Raw genomic sequence first — 20,188 nt, 5'->3', positions numbered from 1 at the left:
GAAGGAGGATCAGGGCTGGGGCAGAGGGTTGGGGCATGGGGAAAGCTTAGGGGTGCAGGCTCCGGGCGGCGCTTACCTCAAATGGCTCCTGGAAACAGTAGCATGTCCCTCCTCCGGCTCCTACACAGGCAGGTACTTCCCCTGCAGCTCCCATTAGAGCATCAGAGGGGGCCATTGGAGTGCGCAGCAGCTGGAGTGGGGCCATGCCACGGCTTCCAGGAGCCGCATAGAGTGGCCCCTGAATCTGCTCCCTGGCTGGAGTGCCAGAGCACCGGAGCAGGACAAGCCCCAGACCCCACTCCCCAGTGAGACCTCAAGGGCCGGCTTAAAATGTCCCATGGGCCGTAGTTTGCCCACCCCTGTCTAGAGCCTTATATAGGGGAGAGGGATAGCTCAGTAGTTTGAGCCTTGGCCTGCTAAACCCAGGGTTGTGAATTTAATCCTTGAGGGGACCAGTTAGAGGTCTGGGGCAAAAATCTGCCTGGGGCCTGGTCCTTGTCCTAGTCCTGCTTTTAGCAGGGGGTTGGACTAGATGACTGCCTGAGGTCCCTTCCAACCCTGATATTCTGTAGGGGTATTTCTGTAATTGCTTCTAAAAGTGATTTCTGTATTGTTTCTAAATTAAGAATTAACTTTAGAGTTACACACAGGTATCAAGGAGGGGAAATGCAGAGGATGGGGCATAAACAAGTCATCATTTTGCTCCCTGTATATCTTCATATCCTACAGACTGGGGAATTGTGATCTCACAGTTGCTTGTTGTGGGGATCTGTCCTCTGTTCTCAGCACCAGCCAGACCCTGACAGAGCTCGGCGTAAGGTGGAACAACCTAGGAGATTCAGGAGTGCAGCTGCTGTGTGAAGGATTAAAACATCCAAACTGCAAATTACAGATACTACAGTAAGTACCAGCTGGTTCCCTTTAGTCTGTGCTTGTTGACATGGTGGTGTTGTGAGTTACACTCTATTTATCAAAAACAACAAGGAGTCCGGTGGTACCTTAAAATCTAACAGATTTGTTTGGGCATAAGCTTTTGTGGGTCAAAAACCCACTTCTTCAGATGCATGGAGTGAGAATTACAGATGCAGGGATTATTACACTGACACATGAAGAGAAGGGAGTTACCTCACAAGCAGAGAACCAGTGTTGACAGGGCCAATTTGAACAGGGTGGATGTAGTCCACTCCCAGTAACTGATGAGGAGGTGTCAACTCCAGGAGAGGAAAAGTTGCTTCTGTAGTGAGCCAGCCACTCCCAGTCCCTATTCAAGCACAAATTAATGGTGTTAAATTGCAAATGAATTTTAGTTCTGCAGTTTCCTCTGAGTTATACCAGAGGCTGTTTTGGCCCCCACCTGGCCCAGGATCAGTGCAGTAGGAAGGTGGGTTACAGCCAATATCTTCTCCTTGAAGTCTCTCAGCAGTGCCAGATGTGAACGTGGTGCTGCCAAGGGCAGAATCCAGTGGTTTTTAGCAAACCACAAATGCAGCATATTTTGGAGTTAGAAAAACAATGACTTTACTCACTAAGGCAGTAACAACCCCACATGTGTGCACACTGCCCTGAACTGGAGCTGTCACTCCTGCTCTCCCAAAAGGGCTGGAAAGAAAAGGAAATTGAACATGGCTCTGTTCTCCCAAACTGGCTGTAAACTGTAATGTGAATAAATAACATCAACATTAATGTGTTTCCCACAAAGTGGCTGGGACTCCCCCCGATCATCACCTGTCATTTCACAGAATATCAGGGTTGGAAGGGAACTCAGGAGGTCATCTAGTCCAACCCTATGCTCAAAGCAGGACCAACCCCAACTAAATCATCCTAGCGAGGAGGGATAGCTCAGTGGTTTGAGCATGGGCCTGCTAAACCCACGGTTGTGAGTTCAATACTTGAGGGGGCCACTTAAGGATCTGGGGCAAAAATCGGTACTTAGTCCTGCTAGTGAAGGCAGGGGGCTGGACTCAATGACCTTTCAAGGTCCCTTCCAGTTCTAGAAGATAGGTGTATATCTCTTATTACTATTGTCAAGCCCAAAGGCAGCTCTAGCTTTTTTGCCGACCCAAGCACGACAAGCAGGCAGCCTTCGGCGGCATGCCTGTGGGAGGTCCGCCAGTCCTGCAGCTTCGGCGTACCCGCCGCCGAATTGCCGCCAAATCTGTGGAACTGGCGGACCTCCTGCAGGCTTGCCACCAAAGGCTGCCTGACTGCTGCCCTCGCAGGGACCAGCAGGCTGCCCCCGCAGCTTGCCACCCCAGGCACGCACTTGGAGTGCTGGTGCCTGGAGCCGCCGCTGGTCAAGTTGGGCCTTAAAGACCTCTAAGGATGGAGATTCCATCACCTCCCTAGGTAACCCATTCCAGTGCTTCACCACCCTCCTAGTGAAATAGTTTTTCCTAATATACAACCTAAACCTCCCTCACTGCAACTTGAGACCATTGCTCCTTGTTCTGTCATCTGCCACCACTGAGAACAGCTGAGCTCCATTCTCTTTGGAACCCCCGTTCAGGTAGTTGAAGGCTGCTATCAAATCCCCCCCTCACTCTTCTCTTCTGCAGACTAAATAAGCTCAGGTCCCTCAGTTTCTCCTCATAAGTCATGTGCTCCAGCCCCCTAATCATTTTCATTGCCCTCCACTGGACTCTCTCCAATTTGTCCACATCCTTTCTGTAGTGCGGGGCCCAAAACTGGCTGCAATACTCCAGATGTGGCCTCATCAATGCCAAATAGAGGGGAATAATCACTTCCCTCAATCTGCTGGCAATGCTCCTACTAATGCAGCCCAATATATCATTGGCCTTCTTGGCAACAAGGGCACACTGCTGACTCATATCCAGCTTCTCATCCACTGTAATCCCTAGGTCCTTTTCTGCAAAACTGCTGCTTAGCTAGTCGGTTCCCAGCCTGTAGCAGTGCATGGCCAAATCAGCAGTATCACCCCAGCTACTGATAACACAGCCCAGCCAGAAAGTGTATCACTGAGAACCGGCTGTGGGCTAGCACCCGGTGCCATTTTTGACCCATCTTTCTCATGGCAGACAATTTAGGGCTTGTCTGCGACCCCACTGGCCAGAGCTCAGTCCTGTCGTCTCTAGTCTCCTCGGGGTCCCTGTGTATTGTCCTCCTGTCACCCAGCCTTAGCAATTGCCTCTCACCTCCTGCTTGCAGGCTGCTCCACCCCACATGTCCTGGTGCTGCTGCTCCCAGCCCACCAGCCACAGCCTGCTTCTTTGATCAGCTCTCACCTTCCCACCTGCCTCCTTGCCCTGGCTCTCAGGATACCACTGCCAGGCTTTCTGTCCTTGCTACCTGCAGCCTGCTGCTCATCGCCCCCCCCCCCCGGCCATCTCGCTCTCCCAGCCTGATCCCTTCTGTCCACAGGATGTCACTTCTCTTTCCTCGTCATTCTGCTTAACACAGCGCCCCCTACTGGGGAGATACTAATCTAGGTCCTTCCTCCACCAGACTAAGCTAGGGCTTAGTCCTTTCTCCTCTTACCACTCTAGAGGGGGCGGTATCCAGTAGAGAACCAGCAGGTCATTACAGGATATTGTTAGGATCACCCCACCTACTAGAAATAGCCCCTCAATCTACCTGTCCCTTCAACTCATCTGAACAATCACATATAGAACACATAGTAACTGACACAACACCTGCTCATGGTGAAGTATTCCCTCCGGGGCTTGTAGAGTTTAAGACGAGAGGGTGTGTTTCTATGGGGGCACCACAGTTCTTGGCCCTATGCTTTGTAACATTTTTATCAATGACCTGGCAGACAACATAGTATCACTGATAAAGTTTACGGATGACACAAAAATTGCAAAATGGGAAACAATGTAGAGATGTAGAGCACAAATTACTGCTACAGAGCAATCTGTATTGTTTGGGAAATTGGGCGCAAGCGAACAATATGTGCATTTTAGTACAGACAAATATAAACTTGTACCTCTAGGAGCAAAGAATGTAGGCCACACTTACAGGGTGGGGAACCCTGTCCTGGGTAGCAGTGACTCTGAAAAAGACTTGAGGGGGTACGGTGGATAATCAGCTAAGCATGAGCTCCCAGTGCGATGCTGTGGCCAAAAGGGCTAATGGATGTATAAAGAGAAGAATCTCGAGTAGGAGTCAAGGTGATTTTACCTTTGTATTTAGCACTGGTGTGACGGCTGCTGGAATATTGTGTCTAGTTCTGGTGCCCACAGTCCAAGAAGGATGTTGATAAATTGGAGATGGTCCTGAGAAGAGCCATGAGAATAATGCAAGGATGGGAAAACCTGCCTTATAGTGACAGACTTCGATCTACTTAGCTTAAGAAAGAGAAGGCTAAGGGGTGACATGATCACAGTGTACAAGTACCTACGTGGGGAACAAATATTTGATAATGGGCTCTTCAGTCTAGCAGAGGAAAGTATAACAGGATCCAATGGCTGGAAGTTGAAGCTAGACAAATTCAGACTGGAAATAAGGTTCCGTGAGGGCAGCTAACCACTGGGACAATTTACCAAGGGTTGTGGTGGATTCTCTGTCACTGGCAATTTTAAAATCAAGATTGAATATTTTTGTCGACAAGCTCTGCTCTAGTTCAAACAGGAATTGTTTGGGGGACGTCCTGTACTGCAGGTCAGACCAGATGATCACAGTTGTCCCTTCTGGCCTTGGAATTTATGACTAATCCCAAAGGTTCCTCTCAGAGCACTGTAGTTTACTGTACATGCCTAGAATGAAAACTGCTGATGCCAGTGAATGGGGCAAAAATAAGCAGTCATAAATCTTTGTATCTCTCTGGCTCCTGCAGACTGAGTGGTTGCCATTTCACAGCTGCTTGTTGTGGGGATCTCGCCTCTGCGCTCAGCACCAACCAGACACTGACAGAGCTGATCCTGGGAGAGAAAACAATGGACAACTCAGGTGTGAAACAGTTGTGTGAAGGACTGAAACACCCAAACTGCAAACTGCAGAAACTGGGGTAAGTTACCAGTGGGCTCCTTTCACCGGTGTTCCTTTCACATGGGGCCAGGCTTTCTAAAGTGCTCAGCATGCAGTAGCTTGTGACTTCTATGGTCAGATTTTCAGAAAAGCCAGCAGCACCCTGGGTAAATGGGACTTCAGTCCCCTTGAACATCCAGCCCCAGTTGTGGGTGCTAAGTTCTTTGGAAAAGCTGGCACATAGTGATGTGATTTAAGCTCTTTCTCCTGAGGTCACAGTGTTATTGTCTGTGCACCCAAGAACCAGCACCTAGTCTCCTCCCACAGAGAAAGGGACAGAGATACACTGCTGTGATACCAGTAGAGCTGGGTGACATTTTTTGCTCAAATAGTAAATGTGCAGAAAAATGCAGTTTCAGGATGAAAATATTTGCAAATGGAGGTTGCATTTGGTGACTAATTTTGGCAGACTAAAAAGCTGACTTTTTTTAAACAAAAGATTTGTCTTGTCACTTTGAAACAATGTTTTGTTTAGAATGTTTTGTGTAGCTAATTTGATTAATTGGTTTTTTGAGGGTGAAAAACACTTCAAAAGAAACTAAAGAAAAACTCAAAATGACCCAACATTTTTTTCAGATCAAATAAATTTTCATTTGGCACCAAAAAAAATTGTTTGTTTGATTTCTTTCAACAACAACAAAACCCTGAAAAATTTAGATTTTGGTTCAAAATGAACCTTTTCTTTTTTTTTTCTTCAGCCACCAACCTGAAAAATTTATTATTCATGCAGTTTGACTAGCTTAAACATGGGATAATAAAGTGGCTGTTTGAGCACTCCAAAGGCAGTGTAGTTTTATGTTAGAATCTCAGTTATTTTACTCAGTAAGCAGGACTGAGAATACAAGTCTGGGGTGCTTCACAATTGAATTAAAATAGCCCTGCATTCAAATAATAATTTACCACCATTTCAACAAATAATTCTGGGACAAAGCCAAACAGATAGACAAAGGAAAAGAGGGGAAGGATACAAAGTTGACACCTAATTGTTTCTGCTTAATTTCTTTTTCTGTCTATGATGGCAACCCAGTTCCTTCATTCCTCTCTTCATCTTGGTTGTCTCTAGTCAGCAGCTCATACAGATAGCGGTAGGATTGGAAGGTCCCGCTGGCTCCTTAGGCAACTGACATCTGCCTTTTCCTCCAGAACAATGTCAGGCAGTTTTAAACTGTTTTTAAGATCTTCTTAGTGCATAAAAGCTACTAGGGTTTCAGCTTAAGCAGCATTTAAATCCAGCACAGCCAGCCAGGTGGGAGGTTTAAATCCACAGCTACAAGAGAATGTTTTGAAATTTCCATATCAATGGCCTGAAGGGGAAAAGGCAAATCTATAAAAGAGAGAGAACTAAAAGGACCAGAAATAAAGGAAGGGAAAAGACCGACGGGAATTAAAAAATAGAAGTAAGTTCTGTGGAGCATTGAGATAGCAAATACATTTAAACAACGTCCAGATTTCTACACAGTCCTAGACATCCCCCACACCGCCTTTGGTTCTGGGATGTTACAACCAAAACACATGATGGCAGCTTTCAAAATGATTTAGATTTAGAACAATAACTTTATAGATTAATAACAATTCAGAAACAAATAAGTTCGCTGAAGTCTGTTTTCTTGCTTGCTATAAATGTCACATGCTGGCATCTCCCTCCCTCTAAGTGGGCCGAGAGTTACGCACGTCACTCAATAGCAGCCTCTTCAGCAGGCAAGGACGGGCCTGGTCAGACTCCAGAGGGAATCCAGTGCAGATGGTGACTGCCGGGGTGGACCAAAAATGTGTGGGATGGGGAAAGAAGATGGGCGCAGATAGTTATGTCTGAACATTCATTGCAATAGTCTTTTGTGTCCATTCCAGAGATGATTTCACTGAAACCAATGGTGTGTGGCTAACTCTGCTTCAAAGGGACTGTGTTCTCAGGCTTTATGTCTAACACTTTTTCTTGACTTGTTTTCCTGCACAGCTTGAGCAGTGTCAATATAAATGAAGAGACACAGAGAGAGCTAGATGCTGTGAAAAAGAGGAAACCTGATATGTTCATACATGTATGGAAGAATTGGTGAGCAGGAGCCATTGCACCGACACCGCTCTGGCCTGGCTGTCGGCCTGCTAGCTGGGACAGCAGCTAGGGACAGGACCTGCCTCTTTTAAGGCATCTCTGGTATCACCAAGGACTCCAGATGTATATTCTCCTGCTGGTGCTAAGAGTGAGAAGAACCTCACACTATGGGGAAAATATGCTCCCGTTTTGTGAGCTTGTTGAATTTACACATTCAGCCTCCACAGGCGCAGGGCTGGAAGGGCTGATCTACACTGGGGGTGGGGGATCAATCTAAGATTCGCAACTTCAGCTATGTGAATAGCGTAGCTGAAGTCGAAGTATCTTAGATCGAGTTACCTACCGTCCTCACGGCGCGGGATCGACGTCCACGGCTCCCCTGTCGACTCCGCTACCGCCATTCACGTTGGTGGAGTTCCGGAGTTGACAGGAGCGGGTTCGGGGATTGATATATTGCGTCTAGATGAGATGCAATATATCAATCCCCGAGAAATCGATTGCTACCCGCCGATACGGCTGGTAGTGAAGATGTACCCGAAGAGACTGTCAGGGCTGTGAGAACCAAAGGCTTATTATGTGGAGCTGGTTGGGCTTTTAGGTTCACCCATTGAGATCTGCTCACATCCTCAACGTTGTAGGCCCCTGTTGCTTATTGAAAGAAATGTTGTTTGGTATCAGTTTTATAAATTGTATTAAAACTATTACACCAACAAACTGTATCACCAAAGTGAAGCTACTAATCGTACTACGAAACTAAATGAAGCACAGAGCAATGCAACTACCCAAACAAAATCAAACCCTGATTAAATTAGTCTCAATGTTGAATCAAAATTATGTCACCAAATTAGTTACCTCATCAGATTAATAAGAACTGATTATTTGTTGTATTAATCCTAAATAGGATCTAAGAAGGTGACTGTTTTACCCAATCAATCAAATCTATAATTTGGTGCTGGGTCACCATCTTAATACTGTAAGGAGTTTATTATTTAATGTCCGAACCACAAGCTCAGAGCCAATTACAAAGCTTCCTCCTGACATTTCAGTGTGTGCTGGTGAACACTTTCCTCTCCTCACCCAGAGCTATAACAGTGTAGGCTTTGAAAAAAACACACACTGCTAAGCAGAAGTTTGACATCTCTTATTTAGCAATTTACAGCTGACAGCTTTGTTTCTCAGGCCTCAAACACACACAGACAGAACATACTTCAGCGAAAGTCTTTGAGATTGTTTTAGGGCTACTTCTATCCGGGAAACTTTCTTTAAGGCACCTTCCTGGTGTGGATTCTACTGTTACTCGTACGCACATGCTGCATGTATGTACAAACCCAGGCTCTCACACCATCAGATTAGAGAATAGACAGGGCTGCTGGAATCATATTGCATTTATTTATATTTGTAAGTATTGAACAAGGACTTTTTTTGTTGTTTTAAAAGATATGTTGATACATTTTTAGACATTACCCAAAACATTTTGTATTTAAGTGATGCTAAACTAAGAATTTGCATTTTAGTACATTTTATGGCTAAGAAAGTTTTTTTTTAAATTTGTTGTTTATATAGCAGTTTGGTGGTGGTATATTGCTTTTAGATTTTTTAGATTTATTTGTGCGAAGTTTATATTAGTATTTGCTTGCTTGTGAATGAGATTATTTTGCAGTTGTGATAAGGAACTTAATTTATTTTGAATTATTTTTAGGTTTATAGTATTTATAACTTTTGCTTTAAAACTATTTCTTTTTAATATGGTGTTTGCTATATTTTGTTTTGCTTGGCTATTGGGGTATTGATGCATTTGTATTTAGGCCATCACAATAGGAAGGGAGTAAGGTAAACATTTAGATTTTATTTTAGATACGCATAGTTGAGTTTCATTTATATAAATTTTTATTTTTATTACTAGTGGATTTAACAAGACCTTTATTGGATTATTTGGGGTTACAAATAATTTAGGGGTTTTTATTTTAATTGAGGGTTTTTTTTTTGAATGTATAGTTTTTGGTTTAGGTTTTGGTGCATGTGTTTGGGAACCATAGGTTTAATTTACTACTGGGTATTGCATAGTTCCCCATAATAACTGTTAGTATTGTTTTTGTTTTAATAGACTTATTTTATTTATATGGTAATAGCAAGTAGCTGGTAGTTTATATGGTGTTTTTATAGGGATCTTTTATTTAAATTTTAATTTTTAGTGGTTTTGTATTTTTGTGGTGTGATTTACTACCTTTTGGAGCACTTTATTAATAGTGCGATTTATTTGGCCTGAGGACTAAGGCCAGTATGGTACACGGAGCTTTTGTTTAATATTTAAGGCTTGTATTATTGTTGTAAATTTTTTTTTTACAAAGGCTTTTTTATTGTTAGGATTTATTATTTTGGGGGTGCTATATTTACACACTACCTTATCAAAGAACTTTTTGGCTACCCCCCGGTGCTGTTATTTTCAGTAAGAAATGCTTTTACCCATTTTGAAAAGGAATTAATTATTACCAATAAGTACCAGAATTTTTTTTACTTTTTGGTAATTTATTAATGAAATTAATTTGAACCCTGTGCCATGACCCAGGCCTTTGTTGGTGCATCATGGATTGCCAGTGGGGAGGACGAGCCTTGTTCCAATGCACCGCACACAATTTTGCACCCATGTTTTAACATTATTTTTATATACTTTTATTTTGCTACTTACTTTAGCCTTTTTAATTTTTTTGGTTTTTTATGCATAAACTGATGGGCTATATTAAGTAACTTTTTTAAAAATTTGGTTAGGGAGGTTTGTAGTGTTATTTGTTGGCTTAGATGTGTTAGCACAGATGTTTGGGGTTTTTTTACCTTTGATTACAACTGCTATGTTATGCTGTCGAGCTCTTCTATTTACCTGATTATTTCAGGTGGCTTTTATACCCATTTTTTTATTGTGTGCTTTTACATGGCACACTTTTAATTGTCTAGGGGTTTTTTACCCACTGGTAAATTTATTTTTATTTTTTTGAATATGATATATGCTGATTTTTACCTGTTTTTATACCAATTATGTATTTAATATTTTAATACACAAATTACTGTTAGCAGTGGATACAGACTAACGCAGCTGCCCCTCTGATACTTGTTAGCGTAAATATACATGGGCCATGGGGAATATTTATATTGCCTTAAAACCTGGTAAATTGCAGGGAGCTTGGCATGCTGGGCCGATTTATGATTTAGACATTTTTGAGTGACTTTTTAAAAAAAAACTAATGGCAGCATATTTTACAAATTTTTTTTACTACCATTGCACTTTTGTTAGTAAACCAGATGTGCTTTTTTTGATTCATGGTATTGAATATTTTTAGTGGAGGGCTAATAAATAATTTTAAATAATAAATAATTTTTATCAAGGCAATTGTTTTTTCCAGAGTGACCTGTGGACATTTATGTTGGGTTTTTTGTTTTTGTTTTTTTCTGTTTTTAATTAGGGCATGTGTTAGCATGTCTGGTTTGGACACCATTTTTGTGGTCACCCCTTTGTTGACTAAGATAAGCATTTATTGAGCCATTTGGGTGTTTGAGACTTTACTTTTTAGTAATTTCCCTGACAAAATGTACTTGAGGGGAGTGTGGGTTCTTTGGATAGTAATAGGGGCTGTTCCTGTGAGTGTCTTAAAAGATTGTACTGCCCAGATGGCTGCTAGGCACTTACGTTTACAGGGATTAAAATTTATTTTTCCTTTTTATAATTTTTTAGATTTACATGCTATTGGTACTAGCTTTTTTTTATTATTGTTTTGTAATAGCCAAGACCATGTTATTGGCTGCGAAACGAATAACCAAAGGCTGTGATTCATTAGGAAAACACAGGGCTGGGGCTGTGAGAGCTTTCTGTTTTAAAAGGTTTAAAGCAGAGTTTTGCTTTTTTTATTTTTATTTTGTTTTGTTTTTTAGCAGTTTCCACAATGGGTGAGTTATTTTAGCATATTTATAAATGTGGTTTAAGAAAATTGAATTTTTTTAGCAGTACTTTTAAATAGCGGGTGTCGGTAGGCGCCGGCATTTTTACTAGTGCCCTTATCTTCCTCTGATCTACCTGTTTTCCTTTTTGTTTAATGACCATGCCCAGGTGTGTAACCTGAGGTAGCACCAACTGAGCCTTCTCTAAGGGTATGGCTACACTGGCGATTTGCAGCGCTGGAAAGCCTCCACCAGCGCTGCAATTAGTAAGTGGCCACACCTGCAGGGCACTTCCAGCGCTGCAACTCCCTGGCTGCAGCGCTGGCCGTACACCTCACTCAGCATGGGGAATAAGGATTCCAGCGCTGGTGCTGCAGCGCTGGTCATCAAGTGTGGCCACACACCAGCGCTGTGATTGGCCTCCAGGGTATAAGGTGTATCCCAGAATGCTTTTATAAATTACTCTCTCTGTTTTGTTATGCAGCCTCTCTTTGTTTTGTTGTGAACGAGCTCCGTGCAGAGCTCCGTTGCCGTTGCAGTTGCCGCTTATCTAAAAAACAAACAGAGCTCCTGTTTGCTGTGATCATCTGTACCTGGCTGTAAACAATCAAATGAGATTGCAGGCAGGGAGGGAATGAAACAGCGGGGAGTCGTGTTGGCTGCAGGCTGTTTGCAATTAAGAATTAAGACTAAGGGGTTGGAAACATATTCTGATTTTTCAAGTCAGGAAGCTAAACACACAGTGTTGGCTCCAAAAATCCACTCTCTCTCTCCCCCCGCTCCCTGTCACACTAGACCCCACTCCACCCCCCTCTTTTGAAAAGCACGTTGCGGCCACTTGAATGCTGGGATAGCTGCCCATAATGCATCACTCCCAGCAGCGCTGCTAATGCTGCAAATGTGGCCACACACCAGCACTGGTAACTGTGAGTGTGGCCACACAGCAGCGCTGCTCCTACACAGCCGGATGACCAGCGCTGCAAACTACCAGCGCTGCAAACCGTAAGTGTAGCCATACCCTAAGGCTACTTTGAACCCTGTTTTTTTAATTAGTGACAAAACTTTTTCCATTAGTGTTTCCATTAGTGTTTACGTTTGTGCCTTTTTTGTGGACTCAACTGGTTTAGCATATTCACAACACACGGATGGGCAATAGCCGGGCTGTTGTGATATTCCTGGGGTAACTGACAAAAGATTCATTGTTGCTCTTTTGTTCTAAAGGCAAACCCATTTTGTGAGTCTGGATTAGGGCGACCAGATGTCCCGATTTTATAGGGACAGTCCCAATTTTCGGATCTTTTTCTTATATAGGCTCTTGTTAACACCCACCCCCCATCCTGATTTTTCACACTTGCTGTCTGGTCACCCTAGTCCAGATGTAGGGGTATGGCAAAGAAACAGATGGCCAAATCAATAACTCAGAAATATTTAGATGTGACTTGCACTTTTTATATGACCTTTGTCAGATTAGCCACAATAGGGGCCATAGGGATGGTGCCCTTATTAATTCTTTTATAATTAATTGTTAGACGCCAGGATTGGCCGTTTGCCTTTAGCACTGGCCACACAGGGGAGTTAAAGGGTGAATTTGTTTTTTGAATGACACCTTGTTGCTTTAATTCCTGGATGGGTTGCACCAATTGGACTTTTGTCTTTTTTGGGTAGGAGTATTGTTTTCGGGGAGAGACAAATTCCGCAACAAGTGTAACACAAGCATTAATTTTACCGCAATTTTTTTTTTGAGTGTGTACTGAGAGGAATTTTAAGGGCCACTTTTTTGCTTGTGGGGCTGTAAGTGCAGCTACTGGTCTCTCTCCCGTCAGCAGCTGATACAGTGACAGTTGTATTTTCCCCACTTTTTGTGGGTGTTGTGATTGTAGTTTGTTGTATGGCTGCGATAGGGTTTTGTTTAATACATTTTAATTTGGGGGCTTATTTTATTTATTTTTATTTTAAGTTTTACTAGGGTTTTATTTTATTTTTTTATTTGGGGATTTTACCGGATTGGGCTTGGTTTTATTTTTTTGCCGTTACAGCTGCTACCTGGCGGGTGGCAAACCCCAATTAGTTTTGAGATGTTTAATAATATATTTACAATGATTGTAATTGGCAGGGGCTCTACCTTGTTTTAATGTTATTTTTTAAATTATTTTTTGTAAAGCCTGATTTTTTTTTGTATTATTATTTGTTTTGATCATTTTTTTTATTTTAATTTTTTTAGGGTATTTTTGAGACTGTCCAACTGGCTTTGGACCCTGGTGGCCAGTATTTTCCATTGATTAGTTTTTGTTTAGATGCACCACGTTTTTCATGCAGTGTGGCATTCTCCAGCTTCCCAGCTGGAGTGCCGGAGAGGGGCAAGCCCTAGATCCTGCTCCCCAGTGGGAGCTCAACAGCCGGATTAAAATGGCTGGTGGGCCAGATCTGGCCTGCGGCTGTAGTTTTCCCACCCCGCTCTCAGCAGTCCTTCACACCGACCCCAGGGATAGTGAGCTTCAGGGTGCGAATCACATCTAAAGCTGGGCCCCTGAGGCTCTCTACTAGACATCTTCACTTTTCTGTGCCTGGTATGGCCCACTCCTGCAGCATTTCAATGGTATGTTCCAACCAGGGTTCACACCCCTCTTCCCCAGGTATTGCGATGGGACCCCCAGAAAATAACCTTAACTTACGATAGGAGCTTGATGTAGCATGGGACAGCACAACCTTTTCCAATGCTTGCCCCAGTGCTTTTCCCCAGTCATCGGCCGAGGCTGCAGCCCCCAAGCTAGGAGCTGCTGAGCCAGGGCCCAACAAACCTGACCTATTAGCCATTATACAGAGTACTTTCCTCAAAATATAAACACAATTGTTTTCCCAGCTTAGTGAATCACTCACCAGGTGCTTGTGAGGGGTACTGACCCAGGATCCCGGATGAGCCCCCAAAACTGTAACCCTTCTGCCAGATGGAGCCAGCAGCAGCTAGGGCCACGTTCAATATCTAGGGGTTCCTTTCCATTGAACCAACAGAGAACCGGCTTGAGCCCCCACCCAGTAACCTGGGAAATTTACACATCCCCCTGGGGCACCTCTGAGAGGCAATAGTTCCTCTCTAGCAAGCACAGAGTCTGTGTGTAGAAAAGAAACTTTTAATAAAAAGAGGGAAGCAACGCAGCATTAATTTTGGAAAACACAACAAACAAGCTTCATAAACATAAACCATGAGTAAAAGACCCACCCCAACTAGGTTGGGCAGTGTCCTATTCCCCTCAGGTTCTTAAATCCAGCAACCCAAAAGTCCCCTTCACACGTGCAATCCTTCTGTGCACCCCACTCACAGTTGCTGCCCTTGGTCAATGCAGACCTAGAATTCAGAGGTACATCTGCAGCGTTCACCTCCCCTGCTGCATGAGGGTTAAAACAGAGGGTAAGAGGCATCTTACTCACTCATCACGCCTCTCCACTGCGGCCCTGCTGGCCACTCATCATGTCTCTCTGCCTCTGCCTGCTCGTGCCAGCTGGCCACTCTTAGTGATTTTAGCTCTGTGCACTAAACACTGTCCTCCACAAGTGATCTGCAGCTCTGGAGAGGCAGGACAGAAACAAAGTCCTGCTACAGATGATTTACCAGCACTGACTGAACAATTAAAATAATAAAAGGCTCCTAATAAAGCCTATTTAGCCCTATTTTTTTAACAGAAGAAAACAGACTAAACCAACCTAGGAAGAACCCTTAAGACTATACACCCTTCTAGCTGCTATTCCTACACCACCCCCACCTCCATATTTTTACAGGGCTCGGACATTTGAGCCCTTGTTTTACCCAGGTTCTTTAACCTGAAAGTGACTAGCTCCTTTGGGACAGGTTAAGCACAGTCCTTTTCTGTATTCCCACAATAATTGCAAACATTGGTAACCATATTTCACTACCCCCGCATTCAGTACTAACATCACACTGGAGGTAAGGCACACAGTTTTAACAGGGAGGGTAATTAACCACTGGAACAACTGACCCAGGATTGCGCTGAATTCTCCATCACTGGCACGTTTAAAATGAGGAGTGGCTATTTTTCTAAAAGACTTGCTCTAGATCAAGCACAACTATTGGACTCAAAGCAGGAATTAATTCAAGGATGTTGTGTTGCCTTCTGCATGAGGTAAGACTAGATTGTCACAACAGCCATTTCTGTCTTACGTCTGTGAACTGCGAAATCAGATATTGGGGAAAGCCAGTGCCCTGGGGGGGTCTAAGGGTGGGGCAGTTTCTTTCCTAGGGAAATGGGCGACAGGGAGCCATGGGCCTAGAAGGATGGGACATCCCCTGAACACACGGAAGCCCTGTCCTTGCCCTGGTCTCTACCTATGAAGGATTGGGCCTGTGACTGTGATTTCCCTCCCTTGTGTAACTTGTGGGCTGGCTCAGTGGAGGCTACTGTTTGAGGTGCTGGGATATGTGCACAGAATGACAGGGTATGACATGGAGGGGTGATGTGTGAACTGAATGACTGGTGGAAAATGAACAGGTGCATGGAGTATGCTTCTTCCCTGGATCTCCACCAGCACAGAACCCACATTTTAGCATGCAAAGATCTCGCCCCCTCCCTCCTAACAAGCACTGGCTGTGATCTGAGGGGGCCTCACTTTAGTAGCTGATCTACTGCTCAGATGCTTTGCCACTTTTTGCTCTCTCCCCCATCTCCTTCCTGAGCCAGTCCTCATTGATTGTCACATGCTGCCAGCCATCAACCATGGTGTGTGGGGATGATCCTCTATATTGCACAAAGCAAAGAGATTGGCATTGCCATGGACTATGTGCCAGGCAATAATCGTGTACAGAAAAGGCATGGAGGGAGGGGAGCATGAAAAGGGATATAGGTCTCAGCAGGGGCACAGGGAGAAGGACAGCCATGGAGCAGGGCACACTCTCTATCCTTTGCAAAATGCAGCTTGGGTCTCCCATCTTCAGGTGCCACTAGATGCTCTGTGGCTGCAGCTTGGAAGAGGCACCCTCAGCCTGCCAGACTGCATAGAACAGGAGCAGATTGAAGAAGACTCCCCCTCCCCCATGACGAGCTGAGCTCTAGCCATTTTGCCGCCCCAAGCACAGCGGCACGCCGCAGGGGTGGGGGGGCGCTCTGCTGGTCACCTGTCCCGCAGCCCCGGTGGACCTCCCGCAGATGTGCCTGCGGAGGGTCCGCTGGTCCCGCGGCTCCGGTGGACCTCCCGCAGGCACGTCTGCGGGAGGTCCGCCAGAGCCACCTGCCACCCTCCTGGCAACTGGCAGAGCGCCCCTTGCGGCATGCCGCCCCCAAGCACGCGCTTGGCGTGCTGGGGCCTGGAGTCGCTCCTGCCCTGAGCAATGTCAGGAACCAGAAACTGAGGTTACATTGCCCCCTCACTCTCCTCACTAATATCCCTTCTTGCTCTGGTGCTTAAGTCTCAGTTTTAAGATCAAGGGCATTTAATAGTACTGTGCGCTGACTTTTCCTCCCTGTAAGTATATTTCAGCCAATTTCGGTTGCAGTAAAACTCCAGCTGGTTCTTCAGGGTCACCGGCAGTGCAAATCTGCTTCCTCCACCTTCATAGATGACCAAATCCCTCCATTCAGCAGTATGTGATCCACTAAGCCTTGCAGGATGATTGACTAGTAATCTTTTCAGTTCACTGACTCACTTGCCCAGTGCAGGGGGCAAAGTATTGGGCTATGGGTGCCATTGATGGCCCTGCACAGTTAGGAAACTTCATTCTCTGAAAACCAACCAGTAGTGCTGGAACTTTTCTTATGGCAACCACCTGTGAGTAAATCAGTGTTCATTGCCTCACAAACCTGCACAGCCACAACCCTGACAGTGGATGGGTCAACCGCAAAGTGGTTTACAATGGACCTATAGCTGTCTGGTGTAGCCAGCATCCACAGGGCAATAGCCATCCACTTCCGAACTGGTGCAGCTCCCCTGAATCAAGCGTTCTGGTGCTGGAGAGTTAGTGCAAGCTTGTCAGAGTGCCCCATGAAGGTCCATTGCCTCATTCGGCCCAAAACTTGGATCCTACCACACGGTGCTGGTTCTCCTTCACCAGATGTGACAGTCACTAGAAGGACGCACTGTGACAATACAGGCATTCACATAGCTATACTGTGACAGGGCCGGCTCCAGACCCCAGCGCGCCAAGTGCGCGCTTGGGGCGGCATCCTGCGGGAGGGCGGCAGGCAGCTCCAGCGGACCTCCTGCAGGCATGCCTGCGGAAGGTCCGCTGGTCCCGTGGCGCCGGTGGACCTCCCGCAGATGTGCCTGCGGAGGGGCCGCTGGTCCCGCGGCTCCGGTGGAGCATCCGCAGGCATTTGGCTTCTGCAGGAACCATCCTCCACTAGCCCCAAGATCCCAGGTCTTGTCCATGTGGAACGTCTGTGCTTCAGTGGAGCTGTATGGATGTAACTGAGGGCAGAATTTGTTCCTTGTGTCACAGCAAACGATTGTCTCCACCCTGGTCTGGTAAGAGAGGAATTAGTGCAGGTGACCTGGCACTTACTGCAGCATCCATATCTCCATCTCAAATGGATGTAACCATGCACATTCCTGAAGAAAAGTGTAGATCAGAGAAGAGTGTGGTGGAGGCGCAAGAAACAGCTGCTGCTGAGTTTAGTTCCTTAAGTCTAGATGATCCAGGACTGTGGACCCACTTGAGCAGTAGCCTGAGGACTTCCTTGTACTGCATGGGCCACAGCAAGTGAAAAACTTCATGTTCCCCAAAGACAATGAAAATAGAAGTTTCCATTCAACACATTACTGGCATGAAATTCCCAATGGTGACAAAGTGGAGAGGCCATGGCTTATGTACTCAAAAACCCAGAATGCTGCACGCTGTTTTGTTGCAAACTCTTCCAGTCTAATGTTCCAGCCCCATTGGGTTCTACATGAACAAAGGACTGGAAAAATCTGGGTAGAAATCTGGAATGCCATGAGAAGGCAGCAAATCACCAGCGAGCATTCCATAGGTGGAAAGAGCTTGAGAAAGGCCACCTTAGATGATCAGCATCAAGAGAAGGTTGCATCAGAGTCTCTTTGCTGGCAAAATGTTCTGAAAAGGCTCATTGCCATTGTGAGAATGCGTGCTACCCAAAACCTAGCACTGCGTGGCACTTCAGATCAGCTGTATGTGCCAAACAATGGAAACTTTCTTAAAATTGTGGAGCTGATGACTGAGTTTGATGCTGTACTCCAGGAGCATCTAAGAAGAGTCACCACCCAAGAAATGTACACACACTACTACTTTGGGAAAACAATTCAAAATGAGATCATACAGTTACTGGCAACAAAAGTCAAACAGAAGATTGTGTCAGATCTGAAGTCATCAAGCTATTACTCTATTCTGGACTGCACACCTGACATAAGCCATATGGAACATATGACTTTAATGGTGCGTTTTGTAACAACAACAGAACCTACTGAAAATGTCCCTGTAATGGTGACTGTCAGAGAGCATTTTCTAGAATTTATTGACATTGATACTATAGGAGCTGGTATGACAAATTTGCTTCTTAAAAAGCTGGAAGATATGGGAATTGCGATAGCTGACATGAGAGTCAGGGCTATGATAATGGTGCCAACATGAGAGGAAAGAACAGAGGAGTGCAGACATGGATCTGAGAGTTAAACCCTTGAGCTTTTTTTGTCCCATGCAGTTCTCATTCATTGAACTTGGTGGTGAGTGATGCAGCATCAGCTTCTAGGGAGGCTGCTGAATTTTTAATGTAATTCAAAGCATCTATGTATTTTTCTCTGCATTAACTCATCAATGGCAAATTTTGAAGCAACATCTGGGAACATCCTCTCTGACACTGAAACCACTGAGTGCTACACAATGTGAAAGTCGAGTGGAGGCGATAAAGCCTATCAAACACCAAATTGGGATGCCATAGTTGCCATTATGGAGGATAATGCTATGACAGGAACTGTTTGTGGGAGAACAGTGGCAGAGGGAAATGGAATCACCAGAAACATAGATAACTTCAAATTTCTGTGTGGCTTAGTGTTGTGGCATGACATACTGTTTGAAATAAATGTTGTAAGCAAGAGACTCCAAGGTGTTGGCCTTGATATATCTGGAGCAATGGAACAACTGGACAAAGCAAAGTCATACCTACCGTCTTACCGGTCAAATGAAGAATTTCAAAATGTTCTGAAGAGTGCACAGAAGTTGGCAGAGGAACTTCACATTGAAGCTATTTCCCCACCCATTCGAGAATACAAGAGTCACTGAAGAAGAAGAAGACATTTTGATTACGAGGCACGGGATAATCCCCAAAGAGACCCCAAACAACAAAATTCAAAGTTGAATTATTTAACCAGGTGCTCAATTGTGCAATACAGTCAGTTGAAGAACGTTTCATGCAGCTCAAGGAACACAGCAGTATATTTGGGATGTTGTATGATATTCCAAAACTCCTCACTATACCTGAAGAAGACCTACACTAGCAATGCAGGGCACTAGAGACAATATTGAACTGAAAGCCCTTTCAAGATATATTTCAGCAGGATCAACTCCAAAGGCTGTTCTGGAATATATGTGCACAAATAAGATGATCACCCTCTTTCCAAATGCTTTTGTTGCTCTGTGCATACTTCTAAGACTTCCTGTAACAGTTGCCAGTGGAGAATGAAGCTTCTCCAAGCTGAAGTTAACAAAAACATATCTATGCTCCACAATGACACAGGAGAGGCTGGTCGGCCTTTCAACCATCTCAATAGAGCATGAGTTCACCCAGACTGTGGACCTTGGTTCAAATCTTTGCAATCAAGAAGGCACAGAGAGCATCACTTTGATTATTCAAACAGATAAAAATTCCAATGTTTACTATGTGGACAAGAAAAGTCACATTTGCTGTTCAGACATTTGAAAGTTAAGTGTTACTTAAAATTTTTAAAGAAGGCATTTTAAGTTGTTAGTTCTACTCTATTGGGGTAGGTAGCAGAGCAGTACCATGAGAGGAGTAGAACAGGAAGAAGATAGAATTGAGACCTTTCAAAAATTTTGGCCCAAGCGAGGGTGCATCATTTGAGCTCCCCGCCTCAGGTGCCAAAATGTTGTGGGCCAGCCCTGCATAGTCTGTGTGTTTGGGGGTATTTTAATCAATGCGTAATAGGGCTTGTGGCTGTGCTGTAGCTGTGAGAGGAAGTGAGTGGCTATGAGGTGAATGTCGTCACTTGTGCTGATATATTAGTCGTTCACCAGGCGTAACTAGAACAGCA

The 20,188-nt window shown here is 44.6% G+C and overlaps 1 protein-coding gene across 1 annotated transcript in view; it reads left to right on the top strand.

Annotated features, from left to right (window-relative positions):
- LOC120403838 (NACHT, LRR and PYD domains-containing protein 3-like) overlaps positions 1–7,371 on the top strand; it is a 63,428-nt gene extending 56,057 nt beyond the window's left edge. The window contains exons 11-13 of the mRNA XM_039535640.1: positions 787–900; positions 4,793–4,963; positions 6,938–7,371. Of these exons, the coding sequence (XP_039391574.1) occupies positions 787–900; positions 4,793–4,963; positions 6,938–7,037 (385 nt within the window). The 3' untranslated portion in view covers positions 7,038–7,371. The remainder of the gene's footprint in view (positions 1–786; positions 901–4,792; positions 4,964–6,937) is intronic.
- Positions 7,372–20,188: the final 12,817 nt, after the last annotated feature.

This window comes from Mauremys reevesii, linkage group 4 (assembly GCF_016161935.1).
Source record: "Mauremys reevesii isolate NIE-2019 linkage group 4, ASM1616193v1, whole genome shotgun sequence".
NCBI classification, from domain to species: domain Eukaryota; kingdom Metazoa; phylum Chordata; order Testudines; family Geoemydidae; genus Mauremys; species Mauremys reevesii.
Note: the sequence above shows the minus strand (reverse complement) of the source record. Positions and strands in the feature narration are given on the sequence as shown.